Here is a 20,480-nt window from a genome sequence, read left to right as displayed (position 1 = left end):
AAAGCAATATATTTATATCCAAGCTAAATGTTTCATAATATATGTGTACTTAAAAAAATATATATATATACTGATTGTTACTGACTGTTGTTGATCTTGAAGTTTCTTTATTTAATTAAAAAGCTGATACTAAGATAAAATATCTGAAATAAACACATTTTTATGTGAAACATTGTGTTGCTGCACTGATAAAAGACAGAATACCACAAAAGAAAAAAAACTGTGTCAAGTATTAAAATCCACAAATAAAAAATGTTTATAGTTGTTCCAACATCTGTGTACGTCTGTTATTGTTTTCAATGTGTTTCATAGAATAAACCGCTCCATGTGTTGCTTCTGGACTCTACATTCCTGTAAAGAAGAGAAAAGAATAAAAAGATTGAAAATGTTTCTTTTTCGCCTTCATTTTTTGCAGCCATCACCGTATATTAGGAGAGTTTGACAACTTTGCTCATTTTAAAAGACTTGCTATATTTTAAATACTTTTATGCTCATTGCTAAGAAGGGGAAAACTGTTACTATTAATGTGCATCAGTAAACAATCAGAAAAAATATCTAATTATACAGCTTTAAGAATTATAGATTATATAGAAGGACCATATTATTATATTTACAAACATTGCAAACATATATACCTTTCGGTAAATTTTTTTCTTTTTCATTATGGTGAATTGTCTTTTAGCATTCACTCAATTTTAAGAAAAAACAAGATCTCAGTATTTTTCCAAAGAATAACAAGTTCCTCATCCTTTGAAAAAAAACAGAGAAGAGAGATGATGGCTCAGAGCCACTGATTCACTGACAGAGTTCCTCTAATTGCTCGCTGAAGTTAAAGGCTATATATATAATATCTAATTGCTCATTATGAGTGGGAACAAAGACTTTATATGTCAGTTAGAAGCATCTCTAATCTAAAGAAGCTCCTCATATCATCTAACCACCAGCAACAGACTGACATGTGGCTGCCCAGATGTTGCTTTTAACTTTCTATGCTTTGCTGAATTAGTTTCTGTTACTACTATACTATTTTTTCACAGAGAAATACTAGACTTGCACATTATGATTTATCTTTTTGGTTTTTTATTTTTTTGCAGGAATGGTTATTTGATGCTGTTAGATTTAGTTGCAGATCATTTTATTTTTGTTAAATGACTTGAAAAGCATAACTTTTTAGATTCATATAGTTGTGCTTAAAAATGTACATACCCTCCCATTAAAGAAAATGATACATTTCCACTAGTAATTCAAATAACACAAAACTGAAAAGGTATAAATAAATTAAAAATGACTAAATTGTTATTTTCTTGGTGCTGATAACTAGCCTGATTACTCATTTCATTCGCCTTCTTAGCTCCGCCCAGTTCTCATGACCGTTCATCTGATCAACCTGCTTCAGCCGCTATTTAACCAGCCTTTAATCAGTCATCAGTGCAAGAATATTCAAGCCTTAGGTGAGAGTGCGTTTTTATTATCAAACTTCCTATATTTCATCACTGAATTTGTATTGTGTTGTATTTAAAGCTTAGTTAACAGGAAACTTTTTCAAAGTCTTCAAAATTTTTTATCAAAAAAAGTATGATGCATAAGTACTTTTACCAGTAACTTGTTACTGTGATTATGCAGTAACTAGGTAACTAACTTAGTTACTTTGTTAAGAACTAACTAGTAACCATAACCAATTACCTTTTCTTTTTTTTTTAAGTAATACTGCTGTTGGAGCTGAAAGCACCCACCTGTGGTTTCTGCTTCAATATTACTGTAAACAGGATCCTCATCTGGGTCATCAGGGCTCCCTGTTAATGATACAAAAATTAACAAAGAAAAGAATATCTAAAGGTGAAAAATGTTAAAACATCTTTTCTCATAGCCGCTGATTCTGGTTTTCACAAGCAAACAATTGAGTACAATTCTATGAGATGATTGGGCCCCTGACTCCCATGTCGAGTTTTGTTTTACAGCTGGCGGAGTTAGCTGAATAATCAAACTCTTAGGAAATCTGGTCAGGGGGAACACGCAACACGCAACGGCCAATTGGCTATTCAGTGAATAAAGAGATCAGTGGGGTCTTCCAGCTAACACTGACACATCCAGGTTTGTTTTGCTTCAACCGTCTGCCTCTGATTGACATGTTTTATGTCACACATATCACTGCATTTCATTGGTCAGAAACATTCTGAATTAAGGCGTGTTTTTGCTCCTGGCAAGATGTATTTTAATGAGTGTGTGAATTCACATATCTCACGACAATTCAACTTTCTTGCAAGGTATTTTATAGGAACTCGGCAGAAGTATTCAGATCTAAAAATATACAGTACATCTCTTCATACTTTTAATGTGTTAGAGAAACTTTTATTTTCATGTTGAAGCTCATTAAATAAGAACTTTGAAATTATTAAAGAAATACCTAATAAAGATATAATATTTCAAAGCATTAAAATCTGTCAACTGAAATCAGCCAGTTTTTGCATCTCTGACTGCTTCAAGAAATATAGTTTACCTTTGATTGTGGCCCGGTGAAATGACTCATACTCAACATCACCTGCAAAACAAAAATAGGTCAAAGTCAGAGTAAAGGAAACATGTTTTATATTTTATACTCAAACATTTAGATTTCAATTTTAATTAAATTCAGGTGTAAACCAGGTTTAACCATTTTCCTTTATTCATACAACAAACTCCAATATTGGGTGTTTTGATAAATATTTATTAAATCAAAGATTTCAGGAAGTTATTTCAAAGTCTAAATCAAATACAAAGCTACTAACCGTGCAGCAGAGAGCTGTAAACTTGGCTGTCTGTCTGGTTGACTCCATGATTGGTGGTGGAGCTCTGACTGTTGCTTTCTGACCTAAATTATAATTAAAAGTTAAACTTAAATTCAAAGTATAGATGATGATGAATGTTAAGATCAGAGGAAAGTGAACACTGATGTACTGGCCTGATGCAGAAATCTGTGGACAAAAAGAGGGAATTTATTGTATTGTGATACAAATTATTTCCTTTCTCAGTTTTGTCAAAGCAGTGAAATAGATTTAAATTATTTAGTTGTTTAAGTATTTAATTCACGACATAGTCCACCACAGTATGAGAGGAAGAAGCGTCTCACCTTTGAACCGTGTGTAGCACCACAACAGCAGCAGCAAGATAATGAGAATTATTCCTATAAATGGTCCAACAATCATCAGCACAGCAAATGAAGAGTCAACAGGACTGGACAGAGACACTGTAACAAAGAAAAATTAAATATAAGAAAGCATAATTTACACTGACAATAAATTAAAGAACAGAATACACTGTAACAGTGCCTATTTAAAACAACCACCCTGACAGCCATTCATTCCTGACACGATATTCTTCCTGCCATATATTTAGTGTATCAGTATTTACAGGAATACATTATCATTAAAGTTTTTGTTTTTTTGTTTTACTGTGACCATTTCTTGCCTGCTTTTTTGTTATTAAAGATCAGATAAATACAATTACAAGAAAATCAGGGGATTTATACTTTCCTTGAAAACAAAGCTTTAGTGAATCAACTGCATCAAATGTTTTCATCCTCTCACCTCTAACAGCCATCCAGCTCTCTGGTGACTCCTTTCCTGAATGTTCACACTTGTAGAAACCTTCATCTGACTTTGACACTGCATAGATGTTCAGCTCCTCTCTGCTGTCATTGTGGATCAGTTTGTTATTGTGATAGAAAAACACATTGGAGAGAAGTTTTTGTTCTTTATTTCCGCAGCTCAGAGTAACAGGATCTCCCTCAGTCACAGGATGGACGGGGCTCACCAGGATAATACTATAATGTTTATCTGTGAAACAGTCAAGATAATCAGGTTTTGGTCAGCAATCAGCCGGTTTATAATTATCTGCATATTTGAAAATTAGCATTTTATCACTAGAAGTTAAACCAAGGTAATGGACATAGCAGCTTTTACTAACAATACAAGAATCTCAGATTCTCAGAAATTATGAATTGTTCTGAATGTTAAGAATCCAGTTTGTGTGGTCTGTTTGTTTGTTTCCTTTTCTCCACCACCAGGAGGTGCCCTGTCTTCATTTTCCCTCCCTGCACACCTGCGGCTCATTAGACCATTATCTGGAGGAGTATTTGAGCAGTGGGCTGTCACTACCTCGACGCCAGAGGGTTTGCCAGTTTTGGGTACTCTAGCCAAGCTAAGATTAGCTGAGTCTAACCTAGCTTTGTTTCTCTGAGACTTATGTACTTTTGTGATTTGTAATTTACTGTGAACTGTTATTTACTCTAATAAAGTAACAGCAACTCTCCTCTATTGATCTATTATAAACTAAATGCTTCATGTTATCTGTTTTATAGGTGGAGGATTAATCTGTTGTTTATGCTTCAAAACTACCTTGGAGCAAACATTTACTTAAACACATGAAGCCACATGTTGGAAAAACAGAAAAGTGAAAGAAGGAAGCTGAGTTGAAGGATTTTGCAGGAAGAAAATATTTCGCCTCCTTTTTTATTTATTTACTTCTAAGTTTTCTTGCAGAGCAAATACAACATATCAGTCTCTGGATATTAATGTTATGTTCACAGTAACTGCAGCTTTTATAGTATGTGGAAACACAGGAAAATGTGAAAGTAAATATAAATCATAACCTACCCTGTACAGTGATGTTGACTGCGTTGCTAAAATCTCCTGATCCAGACTCACACCAGTACACTCCACTGTGAGACCAGTCTGTGTTTATAGAACATAAGGACCCAGTCATTGTCCCCCAGTTGGAGCAGTGAATGTCTGATAGTCCACCTGTTTCTGTAAACCTCCTCATTCTCCACTCAGTGTTGTTCCCACTACAGCTCAGAGTGACAGACTGATAGGTAAAATGTTGAACTCTGTCTGGAGTCACTGAGAGAGAAGCAGCTGGATGAGCGTCTGAAAAAAAAACCCCATGAAAATAACACATAATTAAATATTTGCATTGCATCTTTTTTTTAAGTTATGTTGAAAAATGTGCTCTAATTTAAATGGATTGTAAAAAGAAGTGATTTACAGAAAGATAAACATCAAAGGGGCCTAATCACCTTTAATAGCAAAGACCCTAAACCTCAGATATTCATGTTAAAACAAAGCAATAGATGCCAAGCATTCATCCTGATAGTGTTTACTTTGTTCTTTTTGAGCATGAAGAGATTTTCTTACCAATTGCGATCAATAGACATAAACTCTGCTGTGCAGCCTCACCATCATCTAACAAACTCTGGCAGCTTCAGCTCCTGCCTCAGTGAAAACCAAAGTTCATATTTATTCTAAGCGCTACTCAGCTGTTTCCCTCTTGGCATCAAACATTTTGTTCTGCTTTTCACACTTGATCTGGACTTTCTCTCTTTCTTTTCACATCTCTGGTTGCTTTATTCCATTACTCTCTGGTTTACTCATTGCGCAAATGGATAATACTGTATGTCTGATAACATGATCTTGTTATAGTAAATATTGAGAAGACATAAGTTTAAAATAAATTGTGATAAATACAAAGAGAAAAGGCAGAAATAAAATACAATAAGCCAACAAGGCACCATAATTTATTCCAAAAGTCTTTGTAAACAACCAAAGTTACTGGTGTAGAATGTGTAGAGCCATAGTATGTGACAGCCTCCCTTCAAGCAGAGGTGCTAAAATCTAAGGAATGAAAGACAAAAATAAAAACTAACTACAGTGAATTAAAATCTAATTGCATTTTTTGATATTCTCCTTATTTAAAGTGACAAAAGTCTCACAGTCTTAAAGTTCCAGAGCTCTAATATAATAATAGGTAAATGCAGCCTCTACCCTTTAGTATCAGCAGTAGATTACCACTGGATGACCTTAATGATCTAGGTGGGACCAACCAGGTAGTCACTAAGGTATGGGGACCAAGGCAATGAAGACCTAATAACCACTAAAATCTTCAGATAATTGTAGAGAAGGCCATTGGATTGATTTGAGAACCAGAGTAACATGGCCACCTTTCTGTGTGTTAAAATGAAGCTTAAAGTAATCAGAACTGGTTCACAAGTATGAAGCTGAAGCATTGACAGCTAACATTGACTCTAAAAAAGATATTGGCATTATAGAATGTAACATCATAAAATCAAACACTGTCTTTGAAATACCCAGCATATAAACTACAAAAAATAAAAAAAAATAATAGGACCTTTTAAAGTTGATTTTTTTTTTTTTTTTATAACTAGAGCTTTTAGAGTGGCTGCAGTTGTCTTTGGCCCCTCATAACTTTCAGTTACCATGGCAATGCAGGTTGGCACTGTTTTGGCATCAGGGGTGGAGTTAAACTGAAGGCTCCTTCAGGGCCTACAGGTTTTATAGGTTTCCTTTCAATCTACCTGCAAAATTTTTGCTTCAAACTTGATGGGGAGCACAACCGTGGAGCCACCAAGGTCTTTAGGTTGTATATAATTATATATTCAACTAAAAAGAAAATGATAATTTATTATAGAAGTCCTGAGAAACTGCTTTAGGGCGAGCCGACAGAATTGACAAAGATTCATAAATGTTCAAATGTTTTAATAAAAACTGAGCAAAAGTCCGGTTGCCTCTGATTTAAGCTGGTTTTGTGTTTTTTGTGGTTGTCGTGACCCAGATGACTGAGAATTTTCACTTCTTAGTTAAGATTCCAGTTTGCTGCACTCACAGCTAGTCTGACTAGGCTATAATAATAAAATGGATAATATATGAGGTTTACAAAACTACATTTCCACCTAGGAAAATCTGAAAAGTTTATCTTGGTAAACAGAAAGCATTTTTTAAAGTTTAATTCACAATTGTGTTGTTCTGTTGTTCACCTTGGCCATCTGCTATTGTTGCCCACTTAATTTTTAAGGAATCTTGGTGAAAAAAGGACAGAATCAGCCTAGAATTGCTGCCTTCAAGCAATGCAGCCCCTGAATGTAGACATACACTTAGACTTAAACTGATGGACTGCAGGTAGATGAGAAGAAGCTGATAAAACATGAAGGAGACTTCAGATAAACTCTGACAAACCTGAGCTGATTCTAAATATAATGGACAGCATTATAGGTGAAATGCAAATTGTTGAAAAATAATAAAAATTTAAAACACAAGGATCCTTGAAGGAACAGAGATAAACTGACCTGCAGACCAGACAAACTTTGCTTCACTGTATTCAGTGTAAAACACTGGTTCTCCTCTTCCTGCTCTGCACACATATCCTGCTGAGTGATTCTGTCCATTAATGAGGTAGGAGTTCTGTTCAGTCCAGTTGGTTCTGTCAGTCAGCAGCTCTAAGCTGTAGGAGCTGCTGGATTTAGCTGGAACCACTTTATACCAGAAGAACCTCCATCCTGCAGATGGATGCTCCAACCCCCCACAGCTCAGAGTCACTGAGGCTCCAGGACTCAGCCATGATGGAGACACAGAGAGGACAGGCTGAGGTTTATCTGATGGAGACACAGAGAGGACAGGCTGAGGTTTATCTGATGGAGACACAGAGAGGACAGGCTGAGGTTTATCTGATGGAGACACAGAGAGGACAGGCTGAGGTTTATCTGATGGAGACACAGAGAGGACAGGCTGAGGTTTATCTGATGGAGACACAGATGGTGAAAAATAATGGTTAGATCCAGCCTATATACGGTAGTATAGATACTGCAGTTTAAAAACAATCTGGTAACAGTTAAAGTACCAAGTTGACCTCTTTACTCAAGTAAAAGCGAAAAAGTATGTGCTCCAAAAACTACTTAAAGCATTGAAGTATAAAGTAACTCTAAAGTAAATGAATTGAATTATCAATTTTTCAACTATTTCGAAAAATTCTTTGATATAGGGCCAAGGATGAGGGAGGTCTGTTGGTCACCGTCTCCATCTCCCGATAGGCTCTGGCCTGCTTCTGACCTTTCACACATTTCGACATCTTTTTCTGAATCCTACATTGTAGCATGGGATAGAGAATTCACGTTTGCAGTTTGAAGAACACCTGCTTGCTTCTAATGATTTTCTTTGGCGTCAGCACAAATTTGACAAATAGCTAACCAATGAATGTTTGCGTCATATGATTCATCCAATTGCACTAGTTTTCACTAGATGTGGATGGCGCCAATGATCTGCATTGGATGGCGCACATGATATGAAATAAATATTTATAAACATTAAACCAGGGGTAACCAATTAAAAATCAGCGGGGCCCGAATAAAGAAAATCATCAACCAGTAAAGGTCCAGAGACATTTTTAATGATCTGTTACTTAAACAAAATTTAACACTGAAATAAAATGAGGTATTTATGCATTCATGTTATACATTGAATTTAAGAAAAAAAATTGAAATTGTAAAATATTGCATCCTGTGCTATCTGAGAGGAGTTGACACTTGTATGACTGTATTCCTGTATATCCATCAGTAGGTAAAGGAAAAGGGTCAGTAAATGCAAATTCTACCATTTAAAACAATGCCAGCGTTATTGTCGCTGCGTGATCTGAAGCCTCATTTGGAGCTTTTAAACAGGCTTTTGTAAACCTTTGTTAATTTGCTGCTGTAATATTATAGATTTTTTTTTAGAATAAAAAGATATAAAATGTGCATAATCAAAAAATAACAAATACAATTATAGAGCATTCAGTATTGTAAGAAAGCCCACAATGTTTCTGAATAAATACTGCACCATAGCTATCTGACGCTTGCGAATGCATCACACTGGTCTGGTCTGTTTCCGTTTAAGACAAAGCTTTGCAGTTTTCAAACTCCCATCAGCTATCACTGTTTATTGTTGTGTGTGAATAACAAGAGACTGCAACACATAAATCAGCCGTACCTTGGACAAAATCTTTAGATTTAATGTTGTTCATAACACCCGTAGTTTTGTAAATGAATCTGCCAAATAACCAAATTTTTTTCCCCACGAGAGGTGTATTTAAATGTTTTTATATTATTAATATAAAAACAAGTAGCTCGATTTGTCATATTTTAATCCATTTTCCTCGTCGATAGTCGCAGTTGTACAGAGCCAGCCGTGCCCCGTGGCTGGGGATGCATATCTCGGAAGACATGCTCTTTTCGGCTTAACTCCGGACCGCGGTCCGCTAATCCGTGACCTCTGCATTAAACCAAAGCCAAGAGTAACGAGTAACGTTTGTTTTAAAAATGTAAGGAATAGACAGTACAGATATTTATGCGAAAATGTAATGATTAAAAGTCAGAAGTAGGAAGAAAAAAAAATGTAATGGAGTAAAGTATAGATACCTTAAAAGTGTACTAAATTTCAGTAAGCAAATATTTGTAGAGCCTGCCTATATACTAACAAACCATTTTATTTTCTCAGAAATCTTAAACATTTCTTAAAGTTTTCCACAGATTATTCCTGAATAAACAGAATTTGTATTTTCTATAATATTTTCTGGCAGAATATATTATATTCTAACAGAATATTTACACTCATGTGTGACATTTTCTCATTCTGGAAAAATATGAAAAAATGCTCAGCTGTTTTTTTATAGATTAGAATAATATAAATTAAATAGTTCATTTCAGGTCTTTATAGACGACAGCCTGACTCACCTCTAACTGTGAGTCTGAAGGCATCACTCCAGTCTGTTATCTGGTAGTCTCCTCTAGCCCTGCATTCATATTCTCCACTGTCAGCTGCAGTGATCCTGTATTCACTGGATGTTGGAGAGTTTCTGCTGGTTGGTCTCCATTCATACGTCCACTGAGTTCCTCCATCTCCATGGATCTCACATCTCAGAGTGACTTTCTCTCCTCTGAATATCTGGGACCAGTTGGATTGAAGGATCACAGTGGGCTTAGAGACTGGAATGAATAATATAAAGTTAGAAATCTGATAGAAATGTATAAAAATAAAAAAATACAGTAAACTTAATTGATATGGATTAAAAATAATACTCCCTCATTAAGGAGTGATAGAAATAAAAAATCTTATCTATTTAATTTGTTTCTTTCTAATAACACTACAACATTTATCGAAATCCCAAAAGCCAGAAGATGTTTCATAGCTTAACAACATTAGGAATTAGAGAGACAGATATATAGCAGCAAGAAATCACATTGAATACAGAGATAACCATTTCTACCAGCCTGTCAACATATAAACTCAAATCATTTTAATATCTGACCCCATAAATTGTAGGAAGTTTTCTAGATCATGAGTCACAGATTACTTGGACCAGTTATTATGTCTGAGGTTAGAACTTTTCTCTACCTTCAGACCTGGAAATATCTGTTTTTACTAAAGCTGTCTGAATTTGGTTTGAATTTGTTAGAGTGAAAATAAAGTTGTTGTTTTTTTTTTTTTAGTTTTGCTGGAAATTTGTCCTTTATTCATAAGAAGTCTTTTTTCATTCTAGAATAAAGACCTAAACTCAGGAGTTTTCTGAACGGTGACCTCTCTGCTAAAGCTACAGATCGTTTTTTACCCACAAGAGTTTCATGAACTAAACTGAAGTAAATGAACTCTGTCCTTTCCCTGCATGTGTGGTTTTAAATTGATCTAGACAAATTGTTGTTGAGGTTAAACCATGAGGATGATGGGGGGCAGTGAAAGTCATTCCCAGTTGTTTCAGTTCTCCATTGTGTTACCTTCACACTAGAACTCTTACATCAATCTGACCAACTACATAGTTCACAGAGGGGTGTAGGGTGTAGTGTGGACATTGGGACCAGACCCTTCTCTGCACACTGAGGAGATAATTCATCTATTTAATTTAGGTGTTTGAAGCAGCGACACATTTAAAGGGAGCAGGACACCAGACCTCAAGGACTGGAATTAAAGATCTGTGATCTACTTTATGCCAGAATTGGGAATCTCCTTCATGGATTAAATATCATATTTTCATCTGTTAGACTTTGTTACTTTGGAGATTTATTTTATAGATAGAAGCTCCAGAACTAGAATCCATCTCCAGTAGTTATTGTGATAGAGGTCACCTTTCTATCACAGAGAAAATCAGAGACACACTGGATAAACAATCATGAATGCAAACACTCATACAATAACCAAAAACCAGTAGAGAGTCTTCTTTTGAGGGCAGACTACAATAAACATTTAAGAAATAATATTTTCATCAAACAGACAAACTGTATCTGAAATGCTTCTAGTTGTCAGAAAAAAATGTATTCCACTGTGATAAAGATTCAAAGAGGCATTTACTGTTTGTTTTTATAATGATTCAGCTCTTCCCCTGTAATTCTCTGTTGTTTATTCCAAAATAAGATAATAAATCACAAACTCTTCATGCACCAAATATCAACAGATGGAGAACAGAAATAAAGTTTCCTGGTTAAACAGTTTCAAGATGTAAAAAGGCAACAAACTCACCAGTTTTCCTAATAGAGGTTTCATTGCTTGTTTCTGTTGTAAAAACTGGATCTCCTCTTCCTCCTCTGCAGCTGTATAGACCTCCCTCTGAGATGCTGATGTCTCTGTATGGCTCAATGTTTCCTCTGGTCTGGACTACGGAATATTGTTGCCCATTTCTGAACCAGTCAAACTTCCAGTCAGCAGATCCATCCACAGAGCAGGTCAGTCTAACACTGCCCCCTAGTGGTATCGTTGTTTTCTCTGCTCTCAGTGTGGCTCTGGGTTTATCTGCTGTTAGGTTGCAAACAAAAGGTAAATAAATATCACATCATAAGCCTTACATTTGTTGAAAAAAAAGAAAAAGAATAAATACATTTTAACCACATCTAAGAATCTTTATAAAATGACTGTCATTTTATATTTAATTTAATCATTCATAATAGAAAATGAAACTAAATATACTCTCAGAATATAGATTAAAGTTAGTTTATTTTGCATTTATTGAAGTTAAGTTTTTACAATTTTTAACATATAACATTATGTTTTAAACATTGCTTTACTCTGTGGTCAATAGTAACAGGAATACCTGTTTAATTATTTATTTAAGATCAAAACAATAAGGAAATATTTTACATTTTCCTCACATCTCACTGCCAGTGTTAAAGCATCACTCCATTCTGTTATCTGATGATCTCCTTCAGCCCTACAGCTGTATTCTGCACTGTCAGACGTAGAGACTCTGTTGATCCCGTATTCACTGGATGTTGGAGAGTTTCCGCTGGTTGTTCTCCATTCATACGTCCACTGAGCTCCTCCACCTCCATAAATCTCACATCTCAGAGTGACTTTCTCTCCTCTGTATACATCAGACCCACTGGGTTGTTGGATCACTGTTGGCTTAGAGACTGTTCACAATAATTATTTGTTTGTTAGAGTGTTACATAAAAATGTCTTTCCTGAATTATCTTCATTGCTACCATTGAAATGTAAATAAAATATTTCAAATTCAATCAATCAGCTAATGGAGCTACCATCATATAATTATTGTTTTTTTATTTTATTCAAAGCTCTCATTAATATCAAAAAATGAATACTTAAACATCCCTGATAAATAGATGAGAGTTGAAAAAGCATTTTTCTAAAATGTAGAGCTAAACTCACCAGTTTTCCTAATAGAGATTTCATTGCTTGTTTCTGTTGTAAAAACTGGATCTCCTCTTCCTCCTCTGCAGCTGTATAGACCTCCCTCTGAGATGCTGATGACTCCGTATGGCTCAATGTTTCTTCTGGTCTGATCTACAGAATATTGTTGCCCATTTCTGAACCAGTCAAACTTCCAGCCAGTAGAGCTGGACACATAGCAGGTCAGTGTTATACTGCCCCCTAGTGGTATTATTCTCTGATCCGATATCAATGAGGCTGTGGGTTTATCTGCTGGTGGAAACAAACAGAAAATAGACCATCATTAGAATGAGTTTTGGTTTAGGAAAATCTTCACTGAAATAAATCAGTCCTTAACCTCTGAATGAGTCATTTATCTTCTGTTACAAAGCTTAGAAATATTGTTAAAGCATGGAGATACAGGAAATATAGATTTGATCTGCTTTAAGGTTTATCAACAGGACAAGTGTAGATGGAGGAAAAAAACTTCCTTTATTTTATGTCCTTTAGCCTCTAACGGCAAATTTACACTACTGTTTGGTATTTTCACATTGGGGCTCATTCAATCATCAAACAAAGTTGCCTAATATTTTAATTAGGTTGATGTGTATGAAAACAAGACAAACTAAACATGTTCAGTCTGACTCACCTCTAACTGTCAGTCTGAAGGCATCACTCCAGTCTGTTATCTGGTAGTCACCTGCAGCCCTGCATCTATATTCTCCACTGTAGGATTCAGTAGCTGTGTTGATCCTGTATTCACTGGATGTTTCAGAGTTTCTGTTGGTTGGTCTCCATTCATACGTCCACTGAGCTCCTCCACCTCCATGGATCTCACATCTCAGAGAGACTTTCTCTCCTCTGAATATCTGAGGCCAGTTGGGTTGAAGGATCACAGTGGGCTTAGACACTGGAATAAATGATATTCAGTCAGAATACTGATATAGATGTATATTAAACAGAAACTACAGGAAAATTAATTGTTCTGGATAACAACTTAATCTCAACCATGTGATATATATATACGTAAATAATATATATACAAATAATAAACATGTTACTTGATTTGTTTCTTTCTAATAATACAAGATCAAATATCTAAATCCCAGAAGCAAGAAGACGTTTCGTTGCTAATATATAAAAAATACACAATTAGAAAGACAGATATAAAGCAGTAAGCTGTCACATCTAGCACTGAGATAACCATTTCTACCAGCCTCTCAACACATAGACTAACATTATGAACTAAATCACTTCAGTGAAGTTTTCTAGCATCATGTGTCACAGATTGCTTGGACCAGGTCTGTGAATTTATAACTTTTCTCCACCTTCAGACCTGAAAATATCTGTTTTTCTAAAGCTGTCTGCATTTGAAAATGTTGAAGCTTCAGTGAAAACCGAGTAAAAGTCATTCCCAGTTCTGTTTCAGATCTCCATTGTGTTACCTTCACACTAGAACTATTACATTAATCTGACCAACTACATAGTTCACAGAGGGGCGTAGGGTGTAGTGTGACCATTGGGACCAGACCCTTCTCTTCATACTGAGGAGGTAATTCATCCATTTAATTCAGGTGTGTTGAAGCAGAGACACGTTTAAAGGGAGCAGGACACCAGACCTCAAGGACTAGAATTAAAGATCTCTGATCTACTTTATGCCAGAATTGGGAATCACCATTGTAGATTAAATATCATATTTTCATCTGTTAGACTTTGTTACTTTGGGGATTTGTTTTATAGATTCAAACATCTGCATTATTGAGCATCCAGACGGCCCATGAATAGCTCCAGAACTAGTGTTCATCTCCACTGGTTATTGTGATAGAGGTCACCTTTCTATCACAGAGAAAATCAGAGACACACTCATACAATATAGAGACTATAACAGAAGGTAGATTACAATAAACACATAAAAAAATAATATGTTCATTAAACAGACAAACTAAATCTAAAATGTTTCGAGTTACAGAGATAACCAGTTTGCTATCTGAGCTTTTAAACTACATTAACATGTTTATCTGTATTATGTGCATAGTTTTGTTAATGTCTATCATTTCTACGTCTGCTAAAGGTTTTCTCAACAGCTTAATAAATAATTTGGTATTGAAAATCTTACTTTAACCAAAATGATGACATAATACTAATGATTAATAGCTTGGATTTGAAGAGAGTGTTAATTTGGCCAGATTAAAATAAGAGAATGAAAATAAATAACAGAATAAAAAACTAAACGCACCAGTTTTCCAAATCTAAATGTCATTGCTTGTTTTTGTTGTGAAAACTGGATCTCAATTACAATTTTCATTTTCAGTTCCTAGCTCTCTTTTGTTGGAAAAGATGGATTCTTAAACAGCACTGATTAATAGCTGAGATACAAAGAGATCATTGGTTTATCCCAGAATAAAACAATAAACTCACCAGTTTTCCTAATAGAGAATTCATTGCTTGTTTCTGTTGTAAAAACTGGATCTCCTCTTCCTCCTCTGCAGCTGTATAGACCTCCCTCTGAGATGCTGATGACTCTGTATGGCTCAATGTTTCCTCTGGTCTGGACTACAGAATATTGTTTCCCATTTCTGAACCAGTCAAACTTCCAGTCAGTAGAGCTGGACACAAAGCAGGTCAGTGTTATACTGCCCCCTAGTGGTATTATTCTCTGATCCGATATCAATGAGGCTGTGGGTTTATCTGCTGGTGGAAACAAACAGAAAATAGACCATCATTAGAATGAGTTTTGTTTTAGGAAAATCTTCACTAAAATAAATCATTCCTTAACCTCTGAATGAGTCATTTATCTTCTGTTACAAAGCTTAGAAATATTGCTAAAGCATGGAGATACAGGAAATATAGATTTTATCTGCTTTAAGATTTAAAAACGGGACAAGCGTAGATGGAGGAAAAAAAATATTCCTTTATTTTATGTCCTTTAGCCTCTAACTGCATATTTACACTACTGTTTGGTATTTTCACATTTGGGCTCATTCACTCATCAAACAAAGTTGCCTAATATTTTATTTAGGTTAATGTGTATGAAAACAAGACAAACTAAACATGTTCAGTCTGACTCACCTCTAACTGTCAGTCTGAAGGCATCACTCCAGTCTGTTATCTGGTAGTCACCTGCAGCCCTGCATCTATATTCTCCACTGTAGGATTCAGTAGCTGTGTTGATCCTGTATTCACTGGATGTTTCAGAGTTTCTGTTGGTTGGTCTCCATTCATACGTCCACTGAGCTCCTCCACCTCCATGGATCTCACATCTCAGAGTGACTTTCTCTCCTCTGAATATCTGAGGCCAGTTGGGTTGAAGGATCACAGTGGGCTTAGACACTGGAATAAATGATATTCAGTCAGAATACTGATATAGATGTATATTAAACAGAAACTACAGGAAAATTAATTGTTCTGAATAACAACTTAATCTCAACCATGTGATATATATATACGTAAATAATACATATACAAATAATAAACATGTTACTTGATTTGTTTCTTTCTAATAATACAAGATCAAATATCTAAATCCCAGAAGCAAGAAGACGTTTCGTTGCTAATATATAAAAAATACACAATTAGAAAGACAGATATAAAGCAGTAAGCTGTCACATCTAGCACTGAGATAACCATTTCTACCAGCCTCTCAACATATAAACTAACAGTATGAACTAAATCACTTCAGTGAAGTTTTCTAGCATCACGTGTCACAGATTGCTTGGACCAGGTCTGTGAATTTATAACTTTTCTCCACCTTCAGACCTGAAAATATCTGTTTTTCTAAAGCTGTCTGCATTTGAAAATGTTGAAGCTTCAGTGAAAACCGAGTAAAAGTCATTCCCAGTTCTGTTTCAGATCTCCATTGTGTTACCTTCACACTAGAACTATTACATTAATCTGACCAACTACATAGTTCACAGAGGGGTGTAGGGTGTAGTGTGACCATTGGGACCAGACCCTTCTCTGCATACTGAGGAGGTAATTCATCCATTTAATTCAGGTGTGTTGAAGCAGAGACACATTTAAAGGGAGCAGGACACCAGACCTCAAGGACTGGAATTAAAGATCTCTGATCTACTTTATACCAGAATTGGGAATCACCATTGTAGATTAAATATCATATTTTCATCTGTTAGACTTTGTTACTTTGGGGATTTGTTTTATAGATTCAAACATCTGCATTATTGAGCATCCAGACGGCCCATGAATAGCTCCAGAACTAGTGTTCATCTCCACTGGTTATTGTGATAGAGGTCACCTTTCTATCACAGAGAAAATCAGAGACACTCTGGATAAACAACCATGAATGCAAACACTCATTACAATATAGAGACTGTAACAGAAGGTAGATTACAATAAACACATAAAATATAATATGTTCATCAAAAAGTCAAACTAAATCTAAAATGTTTCGAGTTATCAGAGATAACCAGTTTGCTATCTGAGCTTTTAAACTACATTAACATGTTTATCTGTATTATGTGCATAGTTTTGTTAATGTCTATCATTTCTATATCTGCTAAAGCTTTTCTCAACAGCTTAATAATTTGGTATTGAAAATCTTACTTTAACCAAAATGATTACATAATACTAATGATTAATAGCTTGGATTTGAAGAGAGTGTTAATTTGGCCAGATTAAAATAAGAGAATGAAAATAAATAACAGAATAAAAAAATAAACGCACCAGTTTTCCAAATCTAAATGTCATTGCTTGTTTTTGTTGTGAAAACTGGATCTCAATTACAATTTTCATTTTGTATCGAGCTCTCTTTTGTTGGAACTGATGGATTCTTAAACAGCACTGATTAATAGCTGAGATACAAAGAGATCATTGGTTTATCCCATAATTAAACAATAAACTCACCAGTTTTCCTAATAGAGATTTCTTTGCTTGTTTCTGTTGTAAAAACTGGATCTCCTCTTCCTCCTCTGCAGCTGTATAGACCTCCCTCTGAGATACTGATGACTCTGTATGGCTCAATGTTTCCTCTGGTCTGGTCTACAGAATATTGTTTCCCATTTCTGAACCAGTCAAACTTCCAGTCAGCAGATCCATCCACAGAGCAGGTCAGTCTAACACTGCCCCCTAGTGGTATGATTGTTTCCTCTGCTGTCAGTGTGGTTCTGGTTTTATCTGCTGTTGGGTTGAAAACAAATGTAAAAAAACAAAGAAAATCACATCATCAGTCTTATGTCATGGAAAGCTCTTTGTTTACACCTTAAAGCTTTTTATCTTTGGTTACTTTCCTGAGAAGAGATCACTAGGGACAAACTCTTTAAATAACACTTCATAATGTTAATGTATTAAATTACCTGGAGACCTGACAACAGATTTTGACAGAAATTGTTTTGTCAGAAGTTGCTTTGAATGACAGAAGCTTACCAACCGGGCTCACATCTGATTGAATTCGGCCCCAAATCACAGTTAAAGAAGCATTTTATACAGCTCCAGTCTGCCACATCATGACATCATTACATCATACACGTTTGTAAATGAGGAGACATCCATGGCTCCAGCCTAATCAAAGTATTATACTATGTTCTTAGATCAAGGCTCTCATTCCATTCCCAAATCTTTGAAATATACGTAATGAAGATGACTTTTTATCCTGATTGAGGAACTATCCCAATTAGATAAACTACTTAGGAAAACTTTAGTTTTGACACAAAACAGGCAGGTATTACGAGGGGAATTGTTAGGGATTTGTTAGATGGGTTAAAAATATCTTTCTTTACCTTATCTAATAATCTTTACAAAATGACTGTTGTTTCGTATTTAACTTAATTATTCATAGATCTTACATCTCAGTGTAAATTTGTTTCCACTATACATCAGATTCATTGGGTTCTTACATCACTGTTGGCTTAGAAACTGTTCACAGTTCAGAGTATTACTTAAAAAAACTGCTTCTGAATTATGGTCATTGTTACCAAGTGATAACCTAAAAGTAGAGAAACCTCAAAATATGACGACACATTTTAGAATGAGTTTAGTAAAACAAGCACATTTTTAACAAACAATCATTTTCGATGATAAAAACACACAAGTTCTTAAAAACTAGCTTATATATGAAAGCCATAGTTTTATGTGATCATCTATTCCAGTACTCATTCTGATCAGTAAAACTGTAATTTGATTAAATAAAAAAATACTAAACACTTAGGGAAAAGAAATGAAATTAAAGAGGAGCATATAAACGCTTTATGCTGTTCACATCAAATGCGTTTTGAGAGTAGAGCAGTGGTGTCAAAAGTCCACACATTTGTTACTTAAGTAGAAGTATAGATACTGCAGTTTAAAAACACTCTGGTAAAAGTTGAAGTATCAACTTGACCTCTTTACTCAAGTAAAAGTGAAAAAGTATGTGCTCCAAAAACTACTTAAAGTATAAAAGTATAAAGTAACCATTAAAAAAAACAAAAAACACCCAGATGCCACAATATGAATCGAAAGCTAAATTTTTCGACTATTTCAAGGAATTCTTAGAGATAGGACCAAGGATGAGGGAGGTCTTGTTGGTCTCCATCTCCCGATACGCTCTCGCCTGTGTCCGACCTTTCAGACATTTCAACATGTTTTTTTGAATCCGACATTGTAGCATGGCATAGACAATTCACGTTTGCAGTTTGAAGAACATCTGCTTGCTTCTGATGATTTCCTTTAGCTAACTAATGAATAGGATAACAATGACATAGTTTTGGTTTTGTTTTAGTTTTATCTCTTAGTTTTCATTGGTTTTATTTTTCATTCTTATAATAATAATAATGAATTTTATTTATAATGCACTTTACATTTGACTTCAAATCTCAAAGTGCTACAAAGTGCTACATTTAAAAAAAAGGGAAAATTAAAAAAAATTTAAAAGACCATAACACTAAAAAACTGAGTTAAAAGACAATCATTAAAATCAATACATTAAAAGGCATATGTAGCCTATTAAAAAAATCTAAAATCAACAATTGTAGGCATTTCTAAAAAGGAAAGTTTTCAATCCTTTCTTAAAACAATCCACCGGCCCTAAGTTGGTCTGGGAAAGCATTCCAAAGACGGGGAGCTGCGGCTTCAAAGGCCCTATCTCCCATTGTTTTTAACCGTGTCCTGGGTGGGGCCAGACGGTGCTGTTGGCCTGACCGGGTCCGGGAAGAGGTGTGTGGTGTGAGCAGTTCAGTGAGATAGGTGGGGGCCGCACCGCGCACACAGTGATGGGTGTGCAGAAGAATCTTGTACTCTATACGGGCATGAATAGGGAGCCAGTGTAAAGTGTGAAGGATGGGAATGATGTGCTGGTGTTTCCTCACCCTCATCAGGACCCTGGCAGCGCTGTTCTGTACGTGCTGGAGCTTCTGAAGAGATCCTGATGAGGAGAGCTTTGCAGTAATCCAGCCTGGAGGAGACGAAGGCGTGGACCAGCTTCTCTGCAGCAGGGAGGGATAGGGAGGGGCGGAGTTTAAAATATTACGGAGGTGAAAGAAGGACGTTTTGCAGATGGAGGTGACATGATTGTCAAAGGAGAGGTGGGGGTCAAGCTTGACCCCAAGGCTTGTAACAGAGGGAGACAGGGGAATGGTATGACCACAGAATGAAACAGAGGTGAGAGGAAAGGAATGAAGTTGATGAGGAGTACCAGTTTGGATGGCCTCTGTTTTTGAGGCATTAAGCTGCAGGAAGTTTTGACTCATCCATGCCTTTATATCCTCCCCTCAGGAGCTGAGGCGGGTGACAGAGTTGGCGGGGGAGCTGGGGGGAGTCATTTTAATGCAAAGTTGTGTGTCGTCAGCATAGCAATGGAAGTTGACCCCATGCCTGCCCACGACACAACTAAGGGGGAGCATGTAGATGGTGAACAGGGTAGGGCCAAGCACGGAGCCCTGGGGGACCCCCAGGGCCACATACTCGGTCCTGTCAGTGAGATAGGAGTGAAACCAGTGGAGGGCAGTGCCAGAGAGACCAATGAAATGCTGGAGGCGGTGGAGGAGGATGTGGTGATCTACTGTGTCAAACGCAGCAGAGAGGTCGAGAAGAATGAGG

General features: G+C 35.9%; 1 protein-coding gene across 1 annotated transcript; it reads right to left on the bottom strand.

The window, feature by feature from the left end:
- Positions 1 to 343: 343 nt before the first annotated feature.
- On the bottom strand, positions 344 to 20,131 carry LOC119787454 (basement membrane-specific heparan sulfate proteoglycan core protein-like). Its single transcript, XM_038291327.1, has 19 exons — positions 20,077 to 20,131; positions 19,751 to 19,867; positions 17,316 to 17,588; positions 15,525 to 15,785; positions 14,874 to 15,146; positions 13,105 to 13,365; positions 12,456 to 12,728; positions 11,939 to 12,199; positions 11,313 to 11,585; positions 9,536 to 9,787; positions 7,118 to 7,567; positions 4,632 to 4,904; positions 3,564 to 3,812; positions 3,107 to 3,223; positions 2,939 to 2,951; positions 2,766 to 2,848; positions 2,498 to 2,539; positions 1,734 to 1,793; positions 344 to 351 (listed from the first exon to the last, which is right to left on the bottom strand). The coding sequence occupies exons 1-19, from the start codon at positions 20,129 to 20,131 to the stop codon at positions 344 to 346; spliced, it is 3,594 nt and encodes a 1,197-aa protein (XP_038147255.1).
- Positions 20,132 to 20,480: the final 349 nt, after the last annotated feature.

Source organism: Cyprinodon tularosa, unplaced genomic scaffold, assembly GCF_016077235.1.
Source record: "Cyprinodon tularosa strain WSP-4 unplaced genomic scaffold, ASM1607723v1 ctg299, whole genome shotgun sequence".
NCBI classification, from domain to species: Eukaryota; Metazoa; Chordata; class Actinopteri; order Cyprinodontiformes; family Cyprinodontidae; genus Cyprinodon; species Cyprinodon tularosa.
Note: the sequence above shows the minus strand (reverse complement) of the source record. Positions and strands in the feature narration are given on the sequence as shown.